Raw genomic sequence first — 23,436 nt, 5'->3', positions numbered from 1 at the left:
ATGTCTCAAGTCTGTATCTGCAGGATTCTGTATATTGACATCGACAGGAAATTGAATGTCTGAGTCTTCAGTGATTAAACTCTGTATTACCTCAGAAATTACTGTCAACACTTAAAAATTCCAGTCAGCATCAAATAAAGGCCGGGATTCTCCGTCGGCCGATGCTGGGATTGGGAAACGCGATTGAGCGGAGATTTGGTACTGACACCAAAATCACAATTCCCCGACACCTCGAAAGCGGTATTAATGCATGCAGTAAACCCATATCATTATCGTTAGCAGGCCCAACACAGTATTTTCCGGGGCTTGTGTTGATCCTTTGCCTCCAATGGGCCGAATTCCCGATGTCGAGGTTCACTTGTGCTTTTACAAATCGTGAAACAGGCTCTGTGGCTGCTGAGGGACAGGGAGAGAGGGGTATGGAAAGTGTCTAACATTGCCACAATTTGCTAATGGCTGTTGGCCGGGGGGGCTTCTGCCAGTGCCGGATGGACTAGCAGCGCATGTCCAGGAGGTGGGCAGTGGGTTTGGGTGTCCAGGCATGGAACACCGTTGCCGCAGCTGGCAAGGCAGACATGCAGTTGCACACACCGCTGACTGCACACTGTGAACTGAGGATCATGGGTTGTACATGTGTGTGCCCAGGCCACCCCCCTCCCCACAGGTGCTCTTTGGCCCCAGCTGTATGGGCATGTTCCAGCGCACCCAGTACCATCTTGTTGGCTGGGATGGTGTGTGTGGGGAGTGAAGTGTGTATATGCGACGGCAGCTTGTCGGCCTCCTCAGTTTCAATCACAAATCCGGTGAATCTGGCATTGTTTCTCATTGAGTCGATTGTTTTCACGTGGCGCCGGTGTTAGCCACTTAACAGTCGCTGAGATGGTACAGGTGCGGTGCCAATTTTGCTGCCGTCAACGGGAATGGAGAATCCAGCCGCCTGTTTGTATTTGTTTCAAACCGTTTCTCATTGTATTTTTGTTCCTGTGATTTTCCAGTTTATCTTTCCACTGTTCCACTTTTTCTATCTTCTTTCCCACTCTTTCCTTTCTTGGTGCATTTTTTTTTCTCACTGCCTCAAATAATTCATTCTCTTTTGCTTCTCCCATAATGTTCCTTTGCTTCCACTCTCACCCCCTTTGTCCCTCTTCTATTTTGCAGATATTTGTATTAGTTCCTGCCTCATTTAATTTTTCCTTTTTTTGCATATGATCTTCTTTCGATTCCCCGCTGGGTCACTGTCTGTACGGAGTCTGCATGTTCTCCCCGTGTGTGCGTGGGTTTCCTCCGGGTGCTCCGGTTTCCTCCCACAGTCCAAAGACGTGCAGATTAGATAGATTGGCCGTGCTAAATTACCCTTAGTGTCTAAAAAGGTTAGGAGGGGTATTGGGTTACGGGGATAGGGTGGAAGTGAGGGCTTAAGTGGGTCACTGCAGACTCGATGGGCCAAATGGCCTCCTTCTGCAGTGTATGTTCTATGTTTATACATATTACACTGTTGCCTTCACGTGTACTGCTACAATATAAACAAGTATAGTAAGGAATGAACAAGGCTACGCGTACTTTGGTCAAGCTTTCTAATTAGTCCCACTCCCCTAGTCTCTCTCCCCGTAACCCTGGAAATGCATTTCCTTCAAATAATTATTCAATTTCCATTGAAAGTTATTATTGAATTTACCTCCACCATCCTTTCAGACCGTGCATTCCAAAAATTTGCTGAGTCAAGTTTTTTTTCCCTTATGTAAACTCTTCTGCCAGTCCAGCTTAAATCAGCTGGTTATTACCCCTCTTGCCATGTGAAACATTTCTTCCTTATTTACTTTTTCAAAACTCTTCATGATTTTGAATACCGCAATCAAATCTTTTCTTAACCAGCTGTGCTCTGAGCACCCACAACTTGTTCAGTCTCTCCAAATAACTAAAGTCCCTCATCCTGATGGCGGCACCATGAATCTCTTCTGCAGCCACTCCAAGGCCTTGGCATCCTTCCTAACGTGTGGTGTCCAGAATTAAACACAATCCACCCCTTCAGGCCTAACCAATGTTTGAAAAAGGATTAGAATAACTTCCTTTCGTTGGTACTCTATCCCTCTATTATAAAGCCACGGATCCCATATATTTTGTTAATAGCCTTTTCAACTTGTCCTGACAGATTAAAAGGTTTATGAATATACACCTTCAGGTCTGTTCCTGCATTCACTTTAAAGTGACACCATGGTAATATTGTTTTTGGAATTTATGACATTTTAGCTTTTTGAAAAAAATGTTTGCATTTCTAATTACTCAATTTTCAGCTTCCATTTGCTTAAAAGATTTCGGAGAAGCTACAGCTCATGTAAACAAAACATTGGCTATTTACTACATGTTCAAACGTTTTCATACTGCTGTAATGTTTTCAGTTTATATTTCATCAAATGTTGCACGCAGGACATCTGCAAATGAATGGTTTAAATCTAATAAGCTGTGCCTAAGTAATTCAAATGAAATTCTTTCAAATAAGCGAGGGCACGATTCAGTGGACATAAAACAAGGTCACTTTGGGCCCGTTTAGCAGGGTGTTTCACGGTGGATTTAGTGCCGAGATTCACCCCTCTAGTCACCGACGCTTTGTTGGTATTTTAGGCCTCAAGGAGTTACTGCCATCAAGGCAGAACCGCTTCTCGCAGATCGGGATATATTTTGACCGGCTGCTCTGATGTCTACACCACGCCACCCGCCTTCAGCCCCCCCTTTCACCACTCCAACTTTTTGAGGCCCTGGAAACCCCATCATCCCCTCCCCCCCTGTAATTGGCATGGTCCCCCTGAGCCCGACCCCTGGCAGTGCCAAACCACCATCTGGGAACCTCAACACAGCCAGCCTGGCACCCTGGCATTGCCAGGGTTTCCCACGTGACACTGCCAGGTTGGCAGTGTTAAGGTACCTGGGTGCCAGGGAGAGTGCCAGGGTATTACCCTGCCCTGTTCCTGACCAAATTAGGGTTAGGGTTAGGCCACCCGCGGCCTCTAATGGCCTGCAAGACCCCCGAGGTGTCATAATGCCTGGTCCACACTTGTGGAAACCAGTGCTAAACTGCGCCCAGTCCAGGTCGTGCAGGTGTGGCCATTGACTCCTGGGTGCTGGGTGAAAATGGCACCTAGGTATTTAAATGAGCCTACTGGCTCATTTTAAATATGCTGATCTGGATCATGTCCTGCAAGGGTGAGATCCACATTGCGCCAGGCGGAGTGAGTCAGGTGACTCCCGATCTGCCCAGTGCCCGGCGTGGGGCCCAATTTTGGGCTCTTGTGGGATTCATTGAACTCAGTGACTGAATCACGCTCCTATTTTCAATTGTAGATTTGACATTTTATATAATGCAAGAAGTATACATGCATATCTGCATACTTCCCATGCAAGCATGATTCAATCTTTTTTAAAATATAAATTATAGTACCCAATTCATTTTTTTCCCCAATTAAAGGGCAATTTAGTGTGGCCAATCCACCTAACCTGCACATCTTTTGGGTTGTGGGGGCGAAACCCATGCAGACTCTGGGAGAATGTTCAAACTCCACATGGACAGTGGCCCAGAGCCGGGATTGAATCTGGGACCTCGGCGCCATGAGGCAGCAGTGCTAATTGCTGCGCCACAGTGCTGCCCCAAGATTCAATCTTTAATAATACCTTTCATTCAGGATGGGGAGCCCAAACCTATCATATTTCCTGATGATTAGACTGAAATCAGGATCACACAAGTTCCCGAGCCAGCGCGGTTAGCCATGTGTTTCCCGATCTGGACGGAAGAGGCGCACCCCGCTCCGCTACGTAGAAACTCTCTGCTGCTTCACAAATCAGACCCAAGTTATTTTGCCTCTAGAAGTTCATTTAAATCATCCTGTGTACCATGTGTAAATAGGTATTCATACAATCTAGTTTATTTAAGCCTTTCATGTGGACTCCCCTATGGATACAATATTAAGCAAAGATATTAAGGAATATGGGCCAAAGGCAGGTATATGGAGTTAGGCCACAGATCAGCTGTGATCTCATTGAATGGTGGGACAGGCTCAAGGGGCTGAATGGCCTACTCCTGTTCCTATATGTAAAAAGTAACCCAGTAGCTTTGGCTGGGTCCCTTTGCCACCTGCACATTAGAATCGGGAATGGTTAGCTCTCAGCAGCTTCAGGGTAGTTATACAACCTGGGCCATTTTAACTGCCATTGGCCGGGTTAGAGATCAAAGGAAATCTACATATAGATGGTTGTTTATAATCACACACCCATGCACTGTTATTTAATAATGCCATTGTTCAACGTTCACACTGGCCGTTTTGAAAACTAACCACATGTCTGTGCAGACAATGAGGGGCCTGTTGCTAACAAGAGTGATTCCCATTGCTGCATAATGGAAGTGAGAGTACTTTAATGATCAGAACAGTGGCAGAAATCTCTTCTAATCATGACAGAGCAGCACGGTAGCACAAATGGATAGCACTGTGGCTTCACAGCGCCAGGGTCCCAGGTTTGATTCCCCGCTGGGTCACTGTCTGTGTGGAGTCTGCACGTTCTCCTCGTGTCTGCGTGGGTTTCCTCCGGGTGCTCCGGTTGCCTCCCATAGTCCAAAGACCTGCAGGTTAGATGGATTGGCCGTGATAAATTGCCCTTAGTGACCAAAAAGGTTAGGAGGGGTTATTGGGTTACGGGAATAGGGTGGAAGTGAGGGCTTAAGGGTTACGGGAATAGGGTGGAAGTGAGGGCTTAAGTGGGTCGGTGCAGACTCAATGGGCCGAATGGCCTCCTTCTGCACTGTATGTTCTATGTGTGTACTCAGTGCGAAAGGGAGGGAAGGAAATGATGGCAATGCAGGAGAGAGGGAGAAGAAGAAAAGGAAAGGGAGCTGGATGAGCTGAAGCTGACAGCAGTGTTATGGGTGGGTAAGGAGGGAGCCTTTTAGCATTCATTTGAAGTAAATAGGGAGGCAGAGTTTCAGAATTGTGCAAAATAGAAAGCACAGAAACAGCCCAAATAGTTTCTACTGGTATTTATACTCCATACAGGTCTCCTCACATTCCCTCTACTTCATGTTAGCCATTAACCCACCTTCCTTTTCCCTTTTATATCAAATGTGCCTTGCTACTTTTGAAAGATTTTAAGCTATTTGACCCAAGCACTTTTTGTGGTGGCAAGTTCCACTTTCTGAGTAATGTCTCCTTATTTCCTTATTGGGTTTATTGGTAACTACCTTATATTCAAGGTTCCTAGTTTTGTTTCTTCCACAAGTTGAAGCATTAATCTCTGCACATCTACTCTGTGCAACCTATTAATAATTTAAAAATCCTCTATCAGGCCACATGGCTGTTTTGCGAAAGAGGAAAGCCCCATCCTGTTCAATATTTTCCAACACTTATCGTCCCTCAGTTCTGATATCACCCTTGTGAAAGGTTTTTACACTTCCTCCAATGTTTCACTGCCCTTTTTGATAGTACGAAACACAGGCCGGGATTTTCCTACCCCACTGTGAGAGATTCAGCAGCCCAGCCAAAAATCCATTGACTTTCTGCAGGCTCAGACGACCCCAGTGGTGGGTGAGGCCAGAAACACCTGCTCACAGAATGTGACAGTAAAGTCTGACTGGGTTCTGTATGAATTTAACATATCTCTGCTCCTTGAATCCCATACTTCTAATGATAAATTAATTGTAAGCATTTTTGATGGCTTGGATAACCTGCAGTGTTTGTTCACTGATACCGAGGTCTTATGGCGCAGTGGACATTGACTCTGCCTCTGAGCCAGAAGCTCTGGGTTTAAGTCCTACCGCAGGACCTGAAGGCCAAGGAAGGTGAGTTCATAATGCGGCCAAACAGATTAAATATCAACCTGTAAATCTTTCCAACACATGCCAATTCCAGGCAGCAAGAGCAGGAGTTGGCCTGGTCACCTTTGGGATGGAACCTCTATCATCATTATCCATAACTCTAGGCTACAACATGCATGCAAAGGTTCATGTTGCCACAGCAACTCAGATTCCCTGAGGTATCTGTTTCTCATCACCACCATCCATATATAATTCCATCCATTTCCGCGTCTTATTTTCTAAATAAGGTGGCACGGCAGCTCAGTGGTTAGCGCTATTGCATTACAGTGCTAGGGTCCCAGGTTCGATTCCCAGTTTGGGTCACCATTCTGTGCGTAGTCTGCACGTTCTCCCTCTGTGTGCGTGGGTTTCCTCCTGGTCCTCCGGTTTCCTCCCACAAGCTTTTTCCGTGAATTGGATATTCTGAATTCTCACTCATTGTACTCGAACAGGCAGCTGGGGGATTTTCACAGTAACATCATTGCAGTGTTAATGTAAGCCTATTTGTGGCACTACTAAAGATTATTACTAATTGTAGGTATAGGACACAATTCAACTAAAAGTGAACAAAGTCCCATAGCGAGTGTGTTTAGCTGCGTGTTTCCCAGCACTCACAGTGCCGAGAACCACATGGCTATAAAAGACCACCCGCGTGAGATAAGTGGCCTAAGCGGGGAATATGCAGCCAAGGCCACACATGGTCTGTTTTGTGCACTGAGGAGCTACGCTCGCCAGAACTCCTCAGTGCAGCGAAAGATTGGGATGCCATTTCTAAATGGCATCCCGATCTTCGAGGCCTCCAACACACGCCCCCGCCCGCTGAAGCTCCAACACATTATGGTAGGGTAGGCGGTCCCAGCCGCACTCCTCCAATATCCACGCAGGGCACCTCTAGCTCGATCGGCAGCGCACAAATAAATGCCAGCTAGGCACATCAGCAGTGCCAAGCTGGCAGTGTCCCTCCCAGCTGGAAGTGCCACCAGGTGGAACTGCCAGGGTGCCATGCTCACAGTGCCTGGGTGGCACCAGCAATGGTACAACCCTGCCCAAAAGGCATACATCTGGCTCCTTTGGTCCCCTGGGAGATCCCCACGAGTGCCGTTCCATCTGTTTGTGGAGACCAGTGCTGAATGGCTCTTGACCGAGGTCTCCGAGGCAAGGGAGTTTGATTCCACACCTCAGGTAACTCAGGAATCTGCACATTAAAGTGAGACTAGCTATCTTGCATTAATATGCAGATTTGCTAAAAAGTGATTCTGCCCACAATGGGCAGGATTTACATCGCCAACGTCTCGCAAGATCGCGTTAGATCTCGCGAGGCACTGAGCTAGGTAGATCCCGGGAGCGGGATCTCCCGGCTTCTGTCGACCACGCTGCAACTTGATGAACTGCTTTTCGGGTGCAATGTGGCCATTGAATTGCGCCCAATGTTTATTTTCCCTGCCAAAGTTTTTTTTTAGATATTTATTTATTCATGAGAGGTGGGTGCCGCTGGCCAGGCCAGGCAAAGCCAACATTCATTACCCTGTGATATTTGCTATCACTGGCTAAAACACGGTGGGGTCAATTCTGTTTGGGAGACTATGGGCTTGATTCTCCGTTTGGGAGACTAAGTGCAGACGCCAGTGGAACATGTGTGGACTTTCACGACCGAAAAGTGGCTCAAAACCCTTATCGATTCCGGTACCGGTGAGGGGCTAGCACAGTTGCTGACTGTAACTCCCGTGGTCCACACCGAAAATGGTCAGAGAATGGCCGGGTCCTGGGCAACGCATGCGCACGGCTGACGACCTGCACCGGTTGCGGTGTACAAAATGGTGCCGGCCGTGCGCGAACCCAACCCGTCAACCGCGACCCCACAGCCCCCCCCCCCCCACCTGGCCACCAGGCCAGTCCCCCCAGTCCTAGCAGAAGACCCCACCCCCTGGCCAGAGTGTAGCAGTGCTGGACTCAATCCGCAGTAGGCACGCCGGGTTCCCGCACGCTTGGGACCGCACATTAGGAACACGGCCCATCGGGTGAGGAGCATCGTAGGTGGGCCGGCCAATGACGTGCCAACAGCGTTGAAACGGCGCACAGCGTGCGTCACAATGCCGTCGGTTTGGAGGGGGCGGAGCCTGACGGACCGGCGTCAAACTGACGGCAGCATCGATTCTGGCGTCGGAATCCATTCTCTACCTGATCACCGATCACAATTTTGGCATCAGGCTACAAGAATCTCACCCTATGTTCACCTACTGGAGAATTGCAACCAATTTACAATCCTACTGGGAGTGCAAATTGGGAAGCAATTCCGTATCCCATGCCATGCAAATTATGCATGGCGAGGAATACAAGGGATTTCCGAGGGAATCCCACTATTGAGCCGCCATTTTGAGTAAGCGGCCTGACAGCAAAGTCTTGCAGCCGCAACACCCGAACCGCAAATCAGCCCCCACCCTGGATTGCCTGGGGAACCCTTCCCCCAAGTAGGGAGGTGACCTGACACATGCCCCCCCCCCCAACTCGCCAGTACTCCCGAACAAAGGAGATCTCCCATGAACCCCTATAATAGGGAGACTCCGCAGGACCCTCTAACTGAAGGAACCCCCCCCACAGAGACCTCCTAACTGAAAGCCCCCCTGCCCCCCACAGAGACCCCTTAACTGAAGGGACCCACCACAGAGACCCCCTCACTAAAGAGACCTACAAAGGGATCCCCCTGATTAAAGGGACCTGTCCATGGACTAAAGGGACCCCTGCAGGGACCTGTTGACCAGAGGGACCACCCCCACAGAACCCCCCCCCCCCCATCCCAGAATGGTCCATTCCTCGAAGGAGACCAGCTGTGACTGTGTTTCAACCCCTCAGATCCATTAGCTGCAAGCCATTCATTTCTTTCCAGTAGTGGGCTGTGATTGACAGCTCCCACAAACCAGCTACAGCCTTGATTCATTCATCTCCCTTCATGGATGAGTGACCCCAAGTGCTGAAACCCCAATGTTTACTAACATAAACCACATCAAAGAGCAGTAAGAGTATTGCAAACATACACTTGAGTGACTGGAATGCGCTTACCTCTCTGATGTGGTTGATGTTTAAAATATTGGGGTGTCATGACAGTTTGTGCATGCGGGGGGGGGGAGGTCCTTTAAGTAAGGGGCTCCCTCTGGGCGATCCCTGTAGACAGGGGGTCCCTGTAAGCGGTCCTTTCAGTTAAAACGTCTCTGTGGAAGGTTCCTTCAGTTAGGGGGTCCCTGGGGGGCTCCCTATTGAGGGGGTCCCTTGGGGGGAGGGGGGATGTGGCATCGGGACGGGGAAGGGCCTGGTAGAAGAAGGGTGGGCAGGTAATGCATTGTGTGGGGAGGAGGGTGGACCTCGGACGCACTTTGGGGGCCACTTCTCTAAGGAGTTATCCCCTTGGCCCATGCGAGGTCCATCATATCAGGGCCATGCTGCAAAATATCAGCAGTGTCCCGCACCCATGTGAATTCGGGGCCAGGGGGTTGGAGAATCAGTAAGGGCGGGGGATAGGGCGATGGGCGCACTAAATGGATGCATTAAGACCCATTTGCATTAATTTACAACCTCCCGCTGGCGTGTGGTCATGAAGCTCGATACCGGCGAGGGGTTGGAGCATAATGGGCCTCACGGTAGCATGGTGGTTAGCATCAATGCTTCACAGCTCCAGGGTCCCAGGTTCGATTCCCGGCTGGGTCACTGTCTGTGTGGAGTCTGCACGTCCTCCCTGTGTGTGCGTGGGTTTCCTCCGGGTGCTCCGGTTTCCTCCCACAGTCCAAAGATGTGCAGGTTAGGTGGATTGGCCATGCTAAAAATTGCCCGTAGTGTAAGGTTAATGGGGGGATTGTTGGGTTACGGGCATACGGGTTACGTGGGTTTAAAGTAGGGTGATCATTGTTCGGCACAACATTGAGGGCCGAAGGGCCTGTTCTGTGCTGTACTGTTCTATGTTCTATCTATCTATAATGTTCGGCTCGGTGCCTGCCTCCAATCCCAATTTTTCCCTGAAGCCTGATTCTCCGTCCCTTTGGGAAACGCACTTCGGCAGTCATGGGATGGAGAATCCAGCCCTGTATGTTTTCAAGAAGCAGCACTTGGGGCTAAAGGGATCAACGGATATTGGGGAAGGCGGGTACAGGTTATTGAGTTGGACAATCAGCCATGATCAGAATGAATGGTGGAACAGGCTCAAAGGGCCAAATGGCCTCCACCTGCTCCTAGCTTTGATCTTTATATGTTACAGTACATTTTAAATCGGCCTCCCGCCTCCCATTTGCTCTATATTAATGAAGGTGCTTGCCTCTCCTCCCAGAAACGTGCACGATGAGTTAGGGCCACATTTCATGCTTTTGAGAGTTTAACATCCGTTCTTGGCTTATTGAGGCTAATGGTCCAGATGTTCTTTTGGTGAACAAGATTCAATTGTTTATCCTGATTGGATTAATAACAGGATGAGTAGAATTCTGAGTTATTCTCTTAACTTTGTGCGACTGAGTCTCCTCTAAAGAAATGTCAGATAACCTCTTGGATACCAAAGTATGTAGCTCGAGGAGGCAGGTATAAGGGGCTGGATTCTCCGATCCTGCGGCTATGTCCGCAGGATCCGTCTGGTCTTACGACCAGAAAGTTGGCGGCGCCCCCACACCAATCCTCCGTCCGGTGGGGGCTAGCTCCCTCAGGTGAGCAGTGCTCCGAAAGCTCGTGTTTGAAACAAACCTGTTGGACTTTAACCTGGTGTTGTAAGACTTATTACTGTGCTCACCCCAGTCCAACGCCGGCACCTCCACATTAATGCTTTTTAACACACCTAACACTTCCTCGTGATAACAACATGTTCTATAGTGTTTACACATCCCTCTGAGACACCACCAATCAACGTGTCCCTCCTTTGTGAATACCGATACAAAATACTCATTAAGGACCTCACCTACTTCCTCTGGCTGTACACATAATTTCCCTCCTTTATCCTTGAGTAGACCAATTCTTTCTCTTGCTACCCTCTTGATCCTAATTTATGTATAAAGTGCATTGGTATTCTCCTCAATCCTGTCTGCCAAGGACATTTCATGACCCCTTTTTTCCCTCCTAACTCCTTGCTTGAGCTCTTTCTACTTTCCTGATATTCCTCAAGTGCTTTATTTGGGGCAGCATTCTCCGACCCCAGGCCGGGTCAGAGAATCGCCGGGGGGGGGGGGGGGGGGGGGAGCGTGATGCACACGACACCGCTCCAACACCGGTCCGCCAATTCCCCAGTCACCGGAAAATCACCGCCGTTGGCGTGGTCGGCGCGGCGCCGGTCGGGGGCCGCTCTACACGGCCCCCCTGCCAATTCTCCATGCACGTTGGACCAAATGGCAGCTGAGATAGGCCGAGTCCCGCCGGCGCCGTTCACATGTGGTGCTACCCAGCAGGTCCTCATTGTTCATCCTGCGGGGGGCGGCCTGGCGGGGGGGAGGGGGGATCAGACCCTGGGGGTTGCCTCCACCGTGGCCTGGCCCGCAATCGGGGCCTACCAATCGGCGGGTCGGCTTCTCCTGGTGGGGGCTATTTTAGTCCGTGCCAGGCTCCTGTAGCTCTCCGCTATGTTGCGTCGGGGCCAGCACGGAGAAGGCAACTAGCGCGCATGCACGAGTTTGCGGCAGTCGTAATGCGCATGCGCAAATTCGCGGCAGCAGCAGCGTCCATGCACAGAACCACGGCGCCCGTTTGATGCCGGTATCGGCAGCTGGTGCTGCGTGAGTCGCTCCAGTCCCATGCTGGCCCCTCTGAGGCGCAGGATCATTGCTCCTAGGGGCCTATTGACGCCGCTGTAAAACGCGACAGCGTTTACGACGGCGTCAACACTTAGCCTCAGGATCAGAGAATCCCACCCCTATTTTTAGTTGCCTGTACCTCACGTATGCATCTTTTTTCTTTTTGACAAGATTCTCAATTTCCCTGGTCATCCATGCTTCCCGAATCCTGCCTTTCCTGTCCTTCCCTTTTACGGGCACATGCCTATCCTGCACTCCTATCAAATGCTCCTTAAAAGACTCCCACATGCCAAATGTGGATTTACCCTCAAACAGCCTCTCCCAAACAATAGTCTTCAAATCCTGCCTAATCTGGTTGTAGTTAGCCTTCCCCCAGTTTAGCACCTTAACCCGAGGATAACACTCGTCCTTTTCCACGAGTATCTGAAAGCTTATGGAATTGTGGTCACTGTTCTCCCACTGCAACTTTGTTGAACTGGCCGGGCTCATTCCCTAGTACTTGGTTCAATATAGGCCCCTCTCTTGTCAGATTATCCACATATTGTTCTAAAAAACCTATTTGGACACAACAATTTCCTCACCGTTCAGACCCCTAGCCCCCTGGGATTTCCAGCCAATAGGACAAAAATTAAAATCTCCCACTACAACAACCCTATTATTTCTACATCTATCCAGAAACTGTTTACATATCTGTTCTTCAACCTCCCGTGGGCTGTTGGAAGGCCTGTAGTACACCCCCATCATAGTGACTACCCCCTTCCTGTTTCAGTCATCTTGAAACTTGGTAAGTCTACTTCACTTTTGGTTCTATTTTCTTGAATTGTGTTAAGTTATGAACAAGACTGGTTATGTTTGTTGCTATCCATATTAATGAAAATGTGTCCATTATTTAGACACTGTGGACACGCAACAAAGCAAGATTGAGATTGCCCACTTGTGTTATCTGACTGAGCCCATCTATTGATTAAATTTATTTCTTGTGTTCCTGTGTTTTTTTTCTCTACTTTGGTTGGTTTAGTTGATTTGAATGAGTTATCTTTTAGAGAGGAATTCTGGAGTACTGTATGGTAAAGTATAAATGTTCCACCTGTTCTGAGAACTGTGCCTACACTGCCTTGTTCATTTTCCATCTGTTTTAAGAAGAGTTATAGACATTGTCATTTACAATGTGCGAATGGGCTGCATTACATTAGCTGTGAAGCTTCTTGGTGTCGGTAGGTGCTTCTCTCCATTATGTTTCATTCATGGTGAAAGTGTTTCTCTTGTCATTTTTATAGACATTCCCAAAGCTGCTGTCAGGATCTTGAGCAACATGACATTCCTATTTGTGAGTTTGTCATACACAGCAGAAAGTGCCATCGTCACCGCTTTTATTACCTTCATTCCCAAGTTCATTGAATCTCAGTTTGGCATCCCAGCATCTAATGCAAGCATTTACACTGGTAAGATGTGTACATTAACCTTTTGGGTTGCAAAGTTACTTTTAGAAACAGAAATATGGATGTTGCCAGTCCATGGATCAGGTCAAATTGGCTGAATTATGGACCCATTCTTCACAGATGAACAAATAGTTCAGATTGTCCAGTCCCTGTGTATGGTGTATTTGATCAGGTGTGGAGGTTTACATGTCCATAAGCAAACCTGTCCAGATTCCTATCTATTGACAGAAATAGACAGAAAGTGAGGCCTTATGGATTCTGGTTCCCCCGACATACTTTCCTCTATGTGCTGTGTTGAAACAGAAAAAAAAAGAAAATTCACCCCAATATATTGGAAATATTAGAAATGTGATGTCTTTAATATTAGAACATTAGACCAAATATTTAGGGAAAATGCTTAACCTCTAAAGGTGCTCTGATCAGAATTTTCCATAACAACAAATATGACACATCTTCTAACTTATTAAGCTGTTCACATCAAAATGAAAGATTTTCACAGGGAGGCTAACCAAAGGTTGCCCTGGAAGTGATTAGGTATTCCCTGTCTAGTTTTTCTTCTATATTGAAGGATTGTAATTCTATGGGAGCTAGCTGATTGGTAGTTCCTCATGGAATTGAGTCATTGAGGCCAGATACAGTCGAGCCAGATACAATCTGCTCCTGCAGTTTCATACTAAGTGGTGTGGTTACCTCTTGATCCATCAACCAAGCCAGAAACGTTATGTCACCTGAAATGTTTGTTGATATGCCAACAGACGCTAAATGCGCAAACTCAATGAGGTGATTCTTAAAGACAATGAGGATAATTGTTAATTTTCCCATGATTTTACACTTTTAATACGATCCCTTTGCCTATTAACTTTACCCAATGTTGTAAGAAGATTGAGAAAGGCATTTACAAGTGAGGCCTTAGCGACTAAAATTTCAGCTATAGATTTGTTTTCGTAAAAGTTTAAACGGAAATATTGTGACAATATTATTTTGAAGAGTCTGTGTTCTGCTGAATACGTACAGCTCAAATTAATTTTGGTTCAAGTTTGCATGGATGAAATCATTATATATGACTACATGAACCATATCCATCATTCACTATTTGATGTAACCAGTGTATTTGTACACTGGTGTACTATGTCTTTCCATGTATTAATCGGTGCATAATAATGTACATAGTCCCAATATGATTTGCTCATCATCTTTCTGAAGGTTTAAAAAGAGGTTTATGTATTCTGTTGACTGTCATAAATGGCTGACTTCTGAAGATAACTCTGGTTTGGCAAAGAATAACAATCTCTGATCTGTTTTTTTTTAGGAACTTTCCTAGTTTAATATAAACATGTGTTTCAATTTACCCTTCCTGAGATCACTGCCTCAGATTGAACAGGGGGTTTGCAACCCGACCATCCTATCTGTCATTGAGCTGAACTTCTAATCCTTTACGTCATTACTAAGACCACTTATTTTCATATCCATAATATTGTCCATCTCCACCCATACCTCAGCCCATCTTCCCCTGAAACCTTCATCCACGCTTTTGTTACTTCCAGACTCAACTATCCCAGTGCTCTCCTGGCTCCCAGCTTGCATCCTCCATAAATTTCAGCTCATGTTAACTCTGCTGCTAGTTACATATCCCGCACATAGTCGCACTCACTCTGTGCTCCCTGGTAAACATTGACTGTCGGTACACCAGGGCCTTGATTATCTCTGTGTTCACAACCTTCTGTCACTTTGTTTTTTTCCCATCTCTGTAGCCTCTTCCAGCCCTACAATCTTCAATGAACTCTCTACGTTTCTTCGACTGTGGTCTTTTGTGCCTCCCTCATTCTATGTGCCCCACTTTTGGCAGCCTTCAGCTTTCATTGGCAGAAGCTCTGGTATTCTTCCCTAAACTTCACTGTGTTTCCATTTCCACCTCATTAAAACATACCTCTTTGACCAAGCTTTTAGGCGCCCGTCTTGGGTCTTTGGACCCTTTGGTCCTGTGCCTAGTTTTGTCTGATTTTAGTCCGGTGAAGTGGATTGAGATGAAAAAAATGCAAGTTATTGTTATTGTTGATGCCAGAGTGAAAGTGGACTCATAGCCCAAAACAGAGTTGTTTCCCATCTTAATATGCAAGAGAAAATAGTTATTTTTAAATCTGTCGGGAGCACTGAGACCATTTTAGACACTTGATCCAGCACAAATATTTAATAAGAATAATAATTTTGTTGGACATGGGCATCATGTATTTTCATATGGAATATATTTGACAGGTGCACTATTAAACTTTCAGTTCATGCCACTGCACCAGTCTTAGCTGCATGTCATGAATCATGGCAAATAGAATGAATTCCATTTTCTTGTCACCCATATGATATTACACAGCAAAGCTCAGCAGTCATAACAGTTGTTAGAGGTTATTGCCAAGGGTAGCAGGAGAAATAAACGGGGAGAGGAAAACTCAATTGGGAAAATTCACCAGCAGAAAAATAAATGGGACAGTAGTTTTATCCATGACTGAAAAAAGCTGTAACTCTCTCTCTCTCTCTCATACGAATGTAAATATTTTGGGATAAAAATTACGGACTAAACCTTGTCTCGCTACATTTTTGGCTGAAGGTGTCAGGATTCAGGCTCTATCCACACAGGATTTGATGCTGCCTCATTTACCTGACTGTACTCTTGGTTTGAGCAAGGCCCACACTGCAGATTTGGAGCAGTTAGGACAGGGGTGGGCAAACTTTTCCGTGCAAGGGCCACATTCAGAAATTCACAATTCACAAAGGGCCGCATAGTATATTAAGTAAAATAATTACTTCACCCGGTTATGATTCTGGGCGCCTCATATAGAACATAGAACAGTACAGCACAGAACAGGCCCTTCGGCCCTCGATGTTGTGCCAAGCAATGATCACCCTACTCAAGTCAACGTATCCACCCTATACCAGTAAGTAACCCAACAGCTCCCCCACCCATTAACCTTTTAAAAAAAAAATTTTTTTTTAAAAATTAAAAAAAAAAATTTTTTTTTAAAAAAATTTTTTTTTTTTTTTAATGACTTGGTGGGCCGCAGAAATACCTTTGGCGGGCCGCATGCGGCCCGCGGGCCGTAGTTTGCCCACCCCTGAGTTAGGAGGTGTCCAAACAACATTCATTGAGCATATCATACGGCCTGTTCCCCTTAAAGACAAATGCTCCTCTTAAAGGAGACCTGCACTAAATGGAAGGGAGTTGCTGCTAGCTGCACAGATGATGCTCTAGGAAAGAGTGAGGGGTCCAAAGGTGATGGATGTAGTGGTGGAGGCCTTGGTAGTGGCGTTAGGAAGGAGACAGCCTTATTTCTGCATGAGGCTTGGATTCCCTTAAGGATCATCTTCAGAAGGGATTGGGAGTGGATGTTCATGTCGGTCAGTTCACGGTGTTTGGAGCTGAGGACCTGGTAGCAGTGTCACAAGAAATCTAATTGCCTCTTATGGGTAGTTAAGTGCAGTGAATGTATGTTCATCTGACACACCACACCACCAACTTCTCACACTGCTCAGTGCACCACAACCCCATCACTGCTGCATCAGCAGTCACTGACACTCAGGATTCACTCCTCACATCCAGATACTCCACTTTATTCTCACACTCAGATCCCACTGCTTCCACATGCCTTAAGCTATTCAGCTGTGGCCTTGATACCATTCAAACACAGTGCAATACACTTGCTGACATCCTACCTACTCTGTTGCTGATCAAGATCATCTCCAACCGTTAGGAGCAGAACAGAGCCTGTGGGGGTGGCTGCTCACTATGGGGGGAGAGTGAGCTGAGTGGTGGAGAGCGGGCTGACGTGTGGAAAGTGTGCTGGGAGGGAGCTGTGTCTCCTGAGGGCTCTGGAGGAGATAGTTCTCTACACCATGGGGCCAGTTGCAACAAAGCTGGTGGTAGTTCCTAGGAGCATTGAGAATGAGAACACGTTCCTGTCTTACGCCCCTTTCAACTCCCAGCTTCCATGGACCTCTTAATTTCCACATCAGCCAGCATCCCCCCCATCACCTCCCCAGAGCCCCTCCCCACACAGCATGCTGTGCAGCCCAGCCTTCTCTCCCTTCCAGCACACTCTTCCGCCCCAGCACACTTTCCACACCCCAGCCCGGTCTCCACCACTCAGCTCACTCTCCCCCCATAGTGAGCAGCCACCACTGCAGCCTGCTCTCCCCCCTGCAGCCCACTCTCGCATCCCCCCAACACATTCTCCAGCCCCCACTCCGCCCACAACGAGCTCCCTTCCCCAGCTGGCTCTCCGCTCTGCAGCATGCTCTCCCCCAGAGCACACTCTCCCTTCCCCAGCTGGCTCTCCCCTCTGCAGCATACTCTCCCCCAGAGCGCACTCTCCCTTCCCCAGCCGGCTCTCCCCTCTGCAGCATGCTCTCCCCCAGAGCACACTCTCCCTTCCCCAGCCGGCTCTCCCCTCTGCAGCATGCTCTCCCCCAGAGCACACTCTCCCTTCCCCAGCTGGCTCTCCCCTCTGCAGCATACTCTCCCCCAGAGCGCACTCTCCCTTCCCCAGCCGGCTCTCCCCTCTGCAGCATACTCTCCCCCAGAGCACACTCTCCCTTCCCCAGTCGGCTCTCCCCTCTGCAGCATACTCTCCCCCAGAGCACACTCTCCCTTCCCCAGCCGGCTCTCCCCTCTGCAGCATACTCTCCCCCAGAGCACACTCTCCATTCCCCAGCCGGCTCTCCCCTCTGCAGCATGCTCTCCCCCAGAGCACACTCTCCATTCCCCAGCCGGCTCTCCTCTCTGCAGAATACTCTCCCCCAGAGCACACTCTCCATTCCCCAGCTGGCTCTCCCCTCTGCAGCATACTCTCCCCCAGAGCACACTCTCCATTCCCCAGCCGGCTCTCCTCCCCCAGCCTGCTCTCCCCCAGAGCACACTCTCCCTTCCCCAGCCGGCTCTCCTCTCTGCAGCATACTCTCCCCCAGAGCACACTCTCCATTCCCCAGCCGGCTCTCCCCTCTGCAGCATGCTCTCCCCCAGAGCACACTCTCCATTCCCCAGCCGGCTCTCCCCTCTGCAGCATGCTCTGCCCCAGAGCACATTCTCCATTCCCCAGCTGGGTGGGGGCCGGTTGATTCTCACTTCTGTGCGCAGGCCAATCTCAACGTCGGTGACCACTCTGTCTTTGGTCACCTTCACGATCTCCAAGCCCATTCCTCGTAGTGGGTGAGGACTCTGATGTCCAGCACTCCACTGCCTGCTTGGGCCCTTTCCCATTGATTGTATGCCATCTGGGAGGGTGGCTGAGGTCCAGGCGCATCAGCTGGCGGGACAGCCATTTCTGCTGTGAAGCCCATGGGGCATTATTGATGTTAGATACCGGTTGCAGTCTCGCTGGGTCGGCTGTCAGGAAGCATCCGGCAATTCCTGCTCGTGACCACACTTAGTGCTTCTCCCATTAGATCGCAAGTGTAATAATGAACGTTCTCTTGTTTCACATAATACAGTTTGCTGAAGTGACTGAAAAGGTGACAATTGTGAATTGGATAATGTGTTGGTCGGATAGGCATGAAACTGAGGGCAGTAATTGAATAACGGTAACCAGGACAACACCTTCATATTTGTTCTGGGGTCCTTGCTAGACCAATTTCTGCTTACACATAGTATCCTGTGGTCAGCTCCTTAGCATTGTTCTGTTGCAGATTAATGAAGATATACCATATTAGGGTTAATAACAAGCCAAATTTAGTTAACAGTCTAGAGGCACATGAACATTTGTCCAATAGTGATCATAGTAAGATCTACAGTGAATAAAATTAGTTGTCTAATCTGCAGGTGATACAAAATAGTTTCGGAAGGTTGTCAGGGAATGCATAATTAAAGAGATCTTCAGTTTTAATGTGGGAACGGTAGCAAGAAGAGGCATGATTAAAGTGAGGAAGTAATTAAGAATGAACAAACTATTAATAAAATATTGAATAATTTCATCCACCCTAAGACCTTCATGTACATATATTGAGGCCATCTGGGATGAAATGCAGTGAACCATTGTGCTAGCATGCACAAATCACTGATGAGTTGAGTTTTAAAGTTGCTCATCGGAGTGTGGTCTTGGGCTTAATAAATCACTTGTATGTTAATACTCTGATTTAATTCCAGGTGTGATCATTGTTCCCAGTGCTGGCGTTGGCATTATCCTAGGGGGCTACATTATCAAAAAGCTCAAGCTTGGTGCACGAGAATCGGCTAAGCTTGCTATGATCTGCAGTGGGGTTTCTTTATTGTGCTTCTCTACACTCTTCATTGTTGGCTGTGAGACCATTAACCTTGGGGGCATCAATATACCATATACCACAGGGTAAGAATGGTCTTTCTTAATCATAGAATCATAGAATTTCTGGCCTTCTGTTCTGTGATTGTACTGTGTTGCCTGTGAGGGTGAAATTGGTCTTCAGTGGTAGTACAAAATCAGCGATAACAAATTGACAGCTAGTTTCACACTGCAGCCAATTTTCTTCTCCGTTGACTTCAAACAAAAAGAAAATTGGCTGTGGTGTAAAATGAGCTGCTGATTCATTATCAGAAAAGGCCAGTTTCATCCTCTTGTGTGACAAAACAGATTACATAGTATGAGATATGTAAAGTGTCTTCATATTTATAATGATCATTTCAATTAAACTACAGATTTTGGACTACTTTTGTCAAAGTCCTATGGTGTATTGTTAAGAGATTTGGCAGGACTGTATTCCATGGGCCAGGCAATTTAATTCCATGGTTGTTCTGCATTTGTTGTCGTAAGGATTAAACTTGATCATCACACAGACTATTCTGCAAAGTGGTATCAGCTGATGATAGTCTTCAAATTCTGGCAAATATTGAGTATTTATTACAACAAAGAGGCCCTGTGTTCTGAATTATGTTCTTCTCAGAGCTTAATAATAGAAGGAGGAGGAGCAGGAGCTAGCAGTTCAGCCTCTCAAGCCTTGTCCACTATTCAGTAAGATCATGGCTGATCTTCTGCCTTAACTCTACATTCCTTTGCTTTATTCCTATTAAAGAAAAATATCTGAGTCCATTTCCTGCTTGATCCATTTATTGTTAGTGGCAAAAAGAAAGACAATTTTGCTCCTAATTATGGAGCAAATAAACAGCTCGGCTCCATGACCCACAAGGTCAATGTCTTGTTACATTTTCTATTTTTGGTAAAGTTTACAGCAGAATAGATATTGATGATTTTAAAGTAGTTCAAATATAATTTGAACTATTTACACCTAATATTCTGTGGTCAGCTCATTAGCATTGTTTCTGTTGCAGATTGATGATGATATACCTATTCGGGTAAATAACGAGCCAGACTAGTCGATAGTCTAGTGGTGCATGAACATTTCTCCAATAGTGATCATTGTATGATCTGCAGTTCAATGTAGTGTTTGATAGGGAGAAAAGTGAAAAAGATACATCTAGATTTAGGTAAAACTGAATTCAATGTGATGGCAGAGACTGGCCGCACTAAACTGGGCAAACCTGTCAATGGATAAAATGAGAAAAGATCAGTGGGAAGTGTTCAGAAAAGAATTTAAAGTGCTTCTAGGCCTTTTGGCTAAGATCAAAGGTAAGATCAAGTGTGACTGTTCTTGTCAGCTTGGATCTAGTATGTCTCTTTTGTGGTGACCATAAATTGGATTCAATTTGAATTGGATTTTGGAGCAAGCAAGGAGATGGATTAAGGGCTTGCCCTGTCCACTCTGCACATTGGCCTTGTAACTCTGAAAAAGAGATACATTTTAAAAAACTAATTTACTGTGATACGCAACCAGTTAATACCAACAAGGGGCAAGAGCCTTACTCGCCAAAAAAGACAGCTAAAGACAACTGAAGAGACAACATAAAATTAAAGAAAAAGCATACCAAAAAAGCACAGATTCTGGTGAACAGCAAAGATGCAAAGGATGATGAAACCAATAGTAAGTGCTACAAAGTGGGGGGGGGGGGGGGGGGGGGGGGGGGGTTGGATATGAAAAAAACCTTTAAAGGATATCAGATTCAACAAAAGAAATGGTTTCAATTACATTAGACAAGAGAGTGTTCAGGAGCAATGTGATCCCTGAAAAACTGATAATGGAAATATTGTCATTGCAAATACAGAAATGGTAGAAATGCTGAAAAATGACTTTGCATCAGTATTTACAGTGGAGGAAGAGATCAGCGTGGAAGAAGGAGGAAGACATCCCAAGGTGACAATCATTGAGTCAGGGACTTGCCAAAGTCAACAGAAGCAAAATAATAGTAATGAAGGAAATAATGGTCTGGATTTAATGCAGCCATTACGACAGGAACCATGGCGACTAGGCTCACTTAATGTTGGGAGATGCCCCACATTAGCCTCCCAACAGTGGGAGAACCTCCCTTGATTAAGTCAGGGGGCGTAATGGGATGACACAATATTTCCTGCCACCAATGGAATGTCAATTAGGCCCATTGATGAACCAAATGATGCGCATTATTCCTGAGGGTGCTGCAATTTACTGGTGCTTCAGGAATTTAGCAGGAGATGGATTTGGAAGGGGCTGGCGTATTGCTGAAAGTCACCCATCTTCCCTTGTTTTCAAACTCCGCCCCACCCTCTCCCATGAACCGGACCCCATGATCCCTTCCTGCACTCACTCAGCTTTGGTCTTAGATCCTGTGAAATCCCTAGGCCTCTGGTGTGTTCGCGGACTCTCCAACTGCCACTGTACTCGCTGGCACTGGTGATGATGACGAGCTGCTTGCCTCTGATCGGCTAGCAGCTCTTGGCAGACAGCACTTTAGCTGCAAGGAGTCCTGATGGTAGCCATGTAGTTAACAGAGATCTTTGAACAGTGGGCATACCCAGCTCAATGGCACTAAAGAGTGACAATTCCCCAGACCGGGTGATTTTAATCTTAGCGTTTTAAAGAAAGTAGGTGAGAACATTGTAGATGCTCGAAGTATAATCTTGCAAAGTCTCTCAATTGAGGAAACTGTCTTTAGATTAGAAAATTGTGCATGTCACTCCATTATTTAAAAAAAAATAAGAGGGAAACCAGGGAATTATAGACCAGTTAACCTAACATCTATTGTTGGAAAATTACTAGAGTCTATTATTAGGAGTGGCGGACATCCAGTGACAGTCATGGAGTGAGTGGTTACACATTTGGTGGCTCCCGTTAGAGTTGGAATTTCTTGGTCCTTTCCAGCCCGGTTTAGTGGGTGTTTGTTGGTGTGAGGTGCATGAGCACTGAGGAATTGCAGTAGTCCAACAGTGGGGCTGGTTTATGGCTTACCAGACCAGGAGTGTAACACTTTATTGTCACAAGTAGGCTTACATTAACACTGCAATGAAGTTACTGTGAAAAGCCCCTAGTCGCCATATCCCGGCATCTGTTCGGGTACACAGGGAGAATTCAGAATGTCCAAATTACCTAATAGCATGTCTTTCAGGACTTGTTGGAGGAAACCAGAGCACCCGGAGGAAACCCACGCAGACACAGGAAGACCATGCAGACTCCACACAGATAGTGACCCAAGTGGGAAACAAACCAGGACCCTGGAGCTGTGAAGTAACAGTACTAACCACTGTGCTACCGTCTGGCACTCCGGAAGGTGGAGGAGTCAGTGGGGAAGCATGAGCTGGTCTCGCTGGAGGTGGAGATGGTGCTCATGGCGGATAGCCATATGAGGTTGAGGGAGAAGCTGGAGGACCTCGAGAACCGTTCCAGGAGGCACAATTTCCTGATCATGGGGCTGCCTGAGGGAATTAAGGGAATGCAGGCAGAAAAGTATGTGGCAAGTATGTTGGATGTGTTGGTGGGGAAGGGGGTCTTTGACTGTCCCCCCTGTGGTGGATCAAGCACACAGGAACTGAGGAGGAGGCTGAAGGTGGGGGAATCACTGAGGGCAATGGCGGTGTGGCTGCACCCTTTACTTGATAAGGAGATGAAGTGGGCAAGCAAATGACCAAGTGCACCTGGGAAGGAAACGTGCTGAGGATCTATCAGGATCTTGGTGCGGAGTTGGCCATACAGCAGGCCGGTTATAATCGGATCAAGGCTGACCTCTACAAGGAAGGGGAAAAGTTTGGGGTGTTGTATCCTGCTCGTCTGTGGGTCACACACCAGAATCTAAAGTTTTATTTTTGACACATCGGAGGAGGCGAGTGAATTTATGAGAGACCATGGACTGGGAGGTGTGTGAGGACACTGAAATTTGGACATGCCAAAGTGGGGAATGTTATATTTAATAAATATGGGTGCAGAGTGGGTGAGTCTTTTTGGCTTTTACTGGTTTTAGGGATTTCTGGGTGAAGGATGGTTGTGGAGAAGGGGGGTAGACTCAAGTGGGGGCCATCATGCTAGGCGGTTGGCTAGTTAACGAGTGTGTAGTGGGGGGTCGACCTGTGGAGGAAGTGAGGGAGCGGTGGTT

General features: G+C 47.1%; 1 protein-coding gene and 1 pseudogene across 2 annotated transcripts in view; both read left to right on the top strand.

Annotated features, from left to right (window-relative positions):
• LOC119972603 (solute carrier organic anion transporter family member 5A1) overlaps positions 1-23,436 on the top strand; it is a 257,638-nt gene that overhangs the window by 168,833 nt on the left and 65,369 nt on the right. The window contains exons 4-5 of one of the 2 annotated variants that reach the window (XM_038809567.1): positions 12,864-13,028; positions 19,153-19,351. In XM_038809567.1, the coding sequence (XP_038665495.1) occupies positions 12,864-13,028; positions 19,153-19,351 (364 nt within the window). The remainder of the gene's footprint in view (positions 1-12,863; positions 13,029-19,152; positions 19,352-23,436) is intronic. The other variant, XM_038809568.1, reaches the window with a different exon arrangement.
• LOC119972984 lies at positions 20,574-20,790 on the top strand (annotated as a pseudogene).

This window comes from Scyliorhinus canicula, chromosome 10, assembly GCF_902713615.1.
Source record: "Scyliorhinus canicula chromosome 10, sScyCan1.1, whole genome shotgun sequence".
NCBI lineage: Eukaryota > Metazoa > Chordata > Chondrichthyes > Carcharhiniformes > Scyliorhinidae > Scyliorhinus > Scyliorhinus canicula.
Note: the sequence above shows the minus strand (reverse complement) of the source record. Positions and strands in the feature narration are given on the sequence as shown.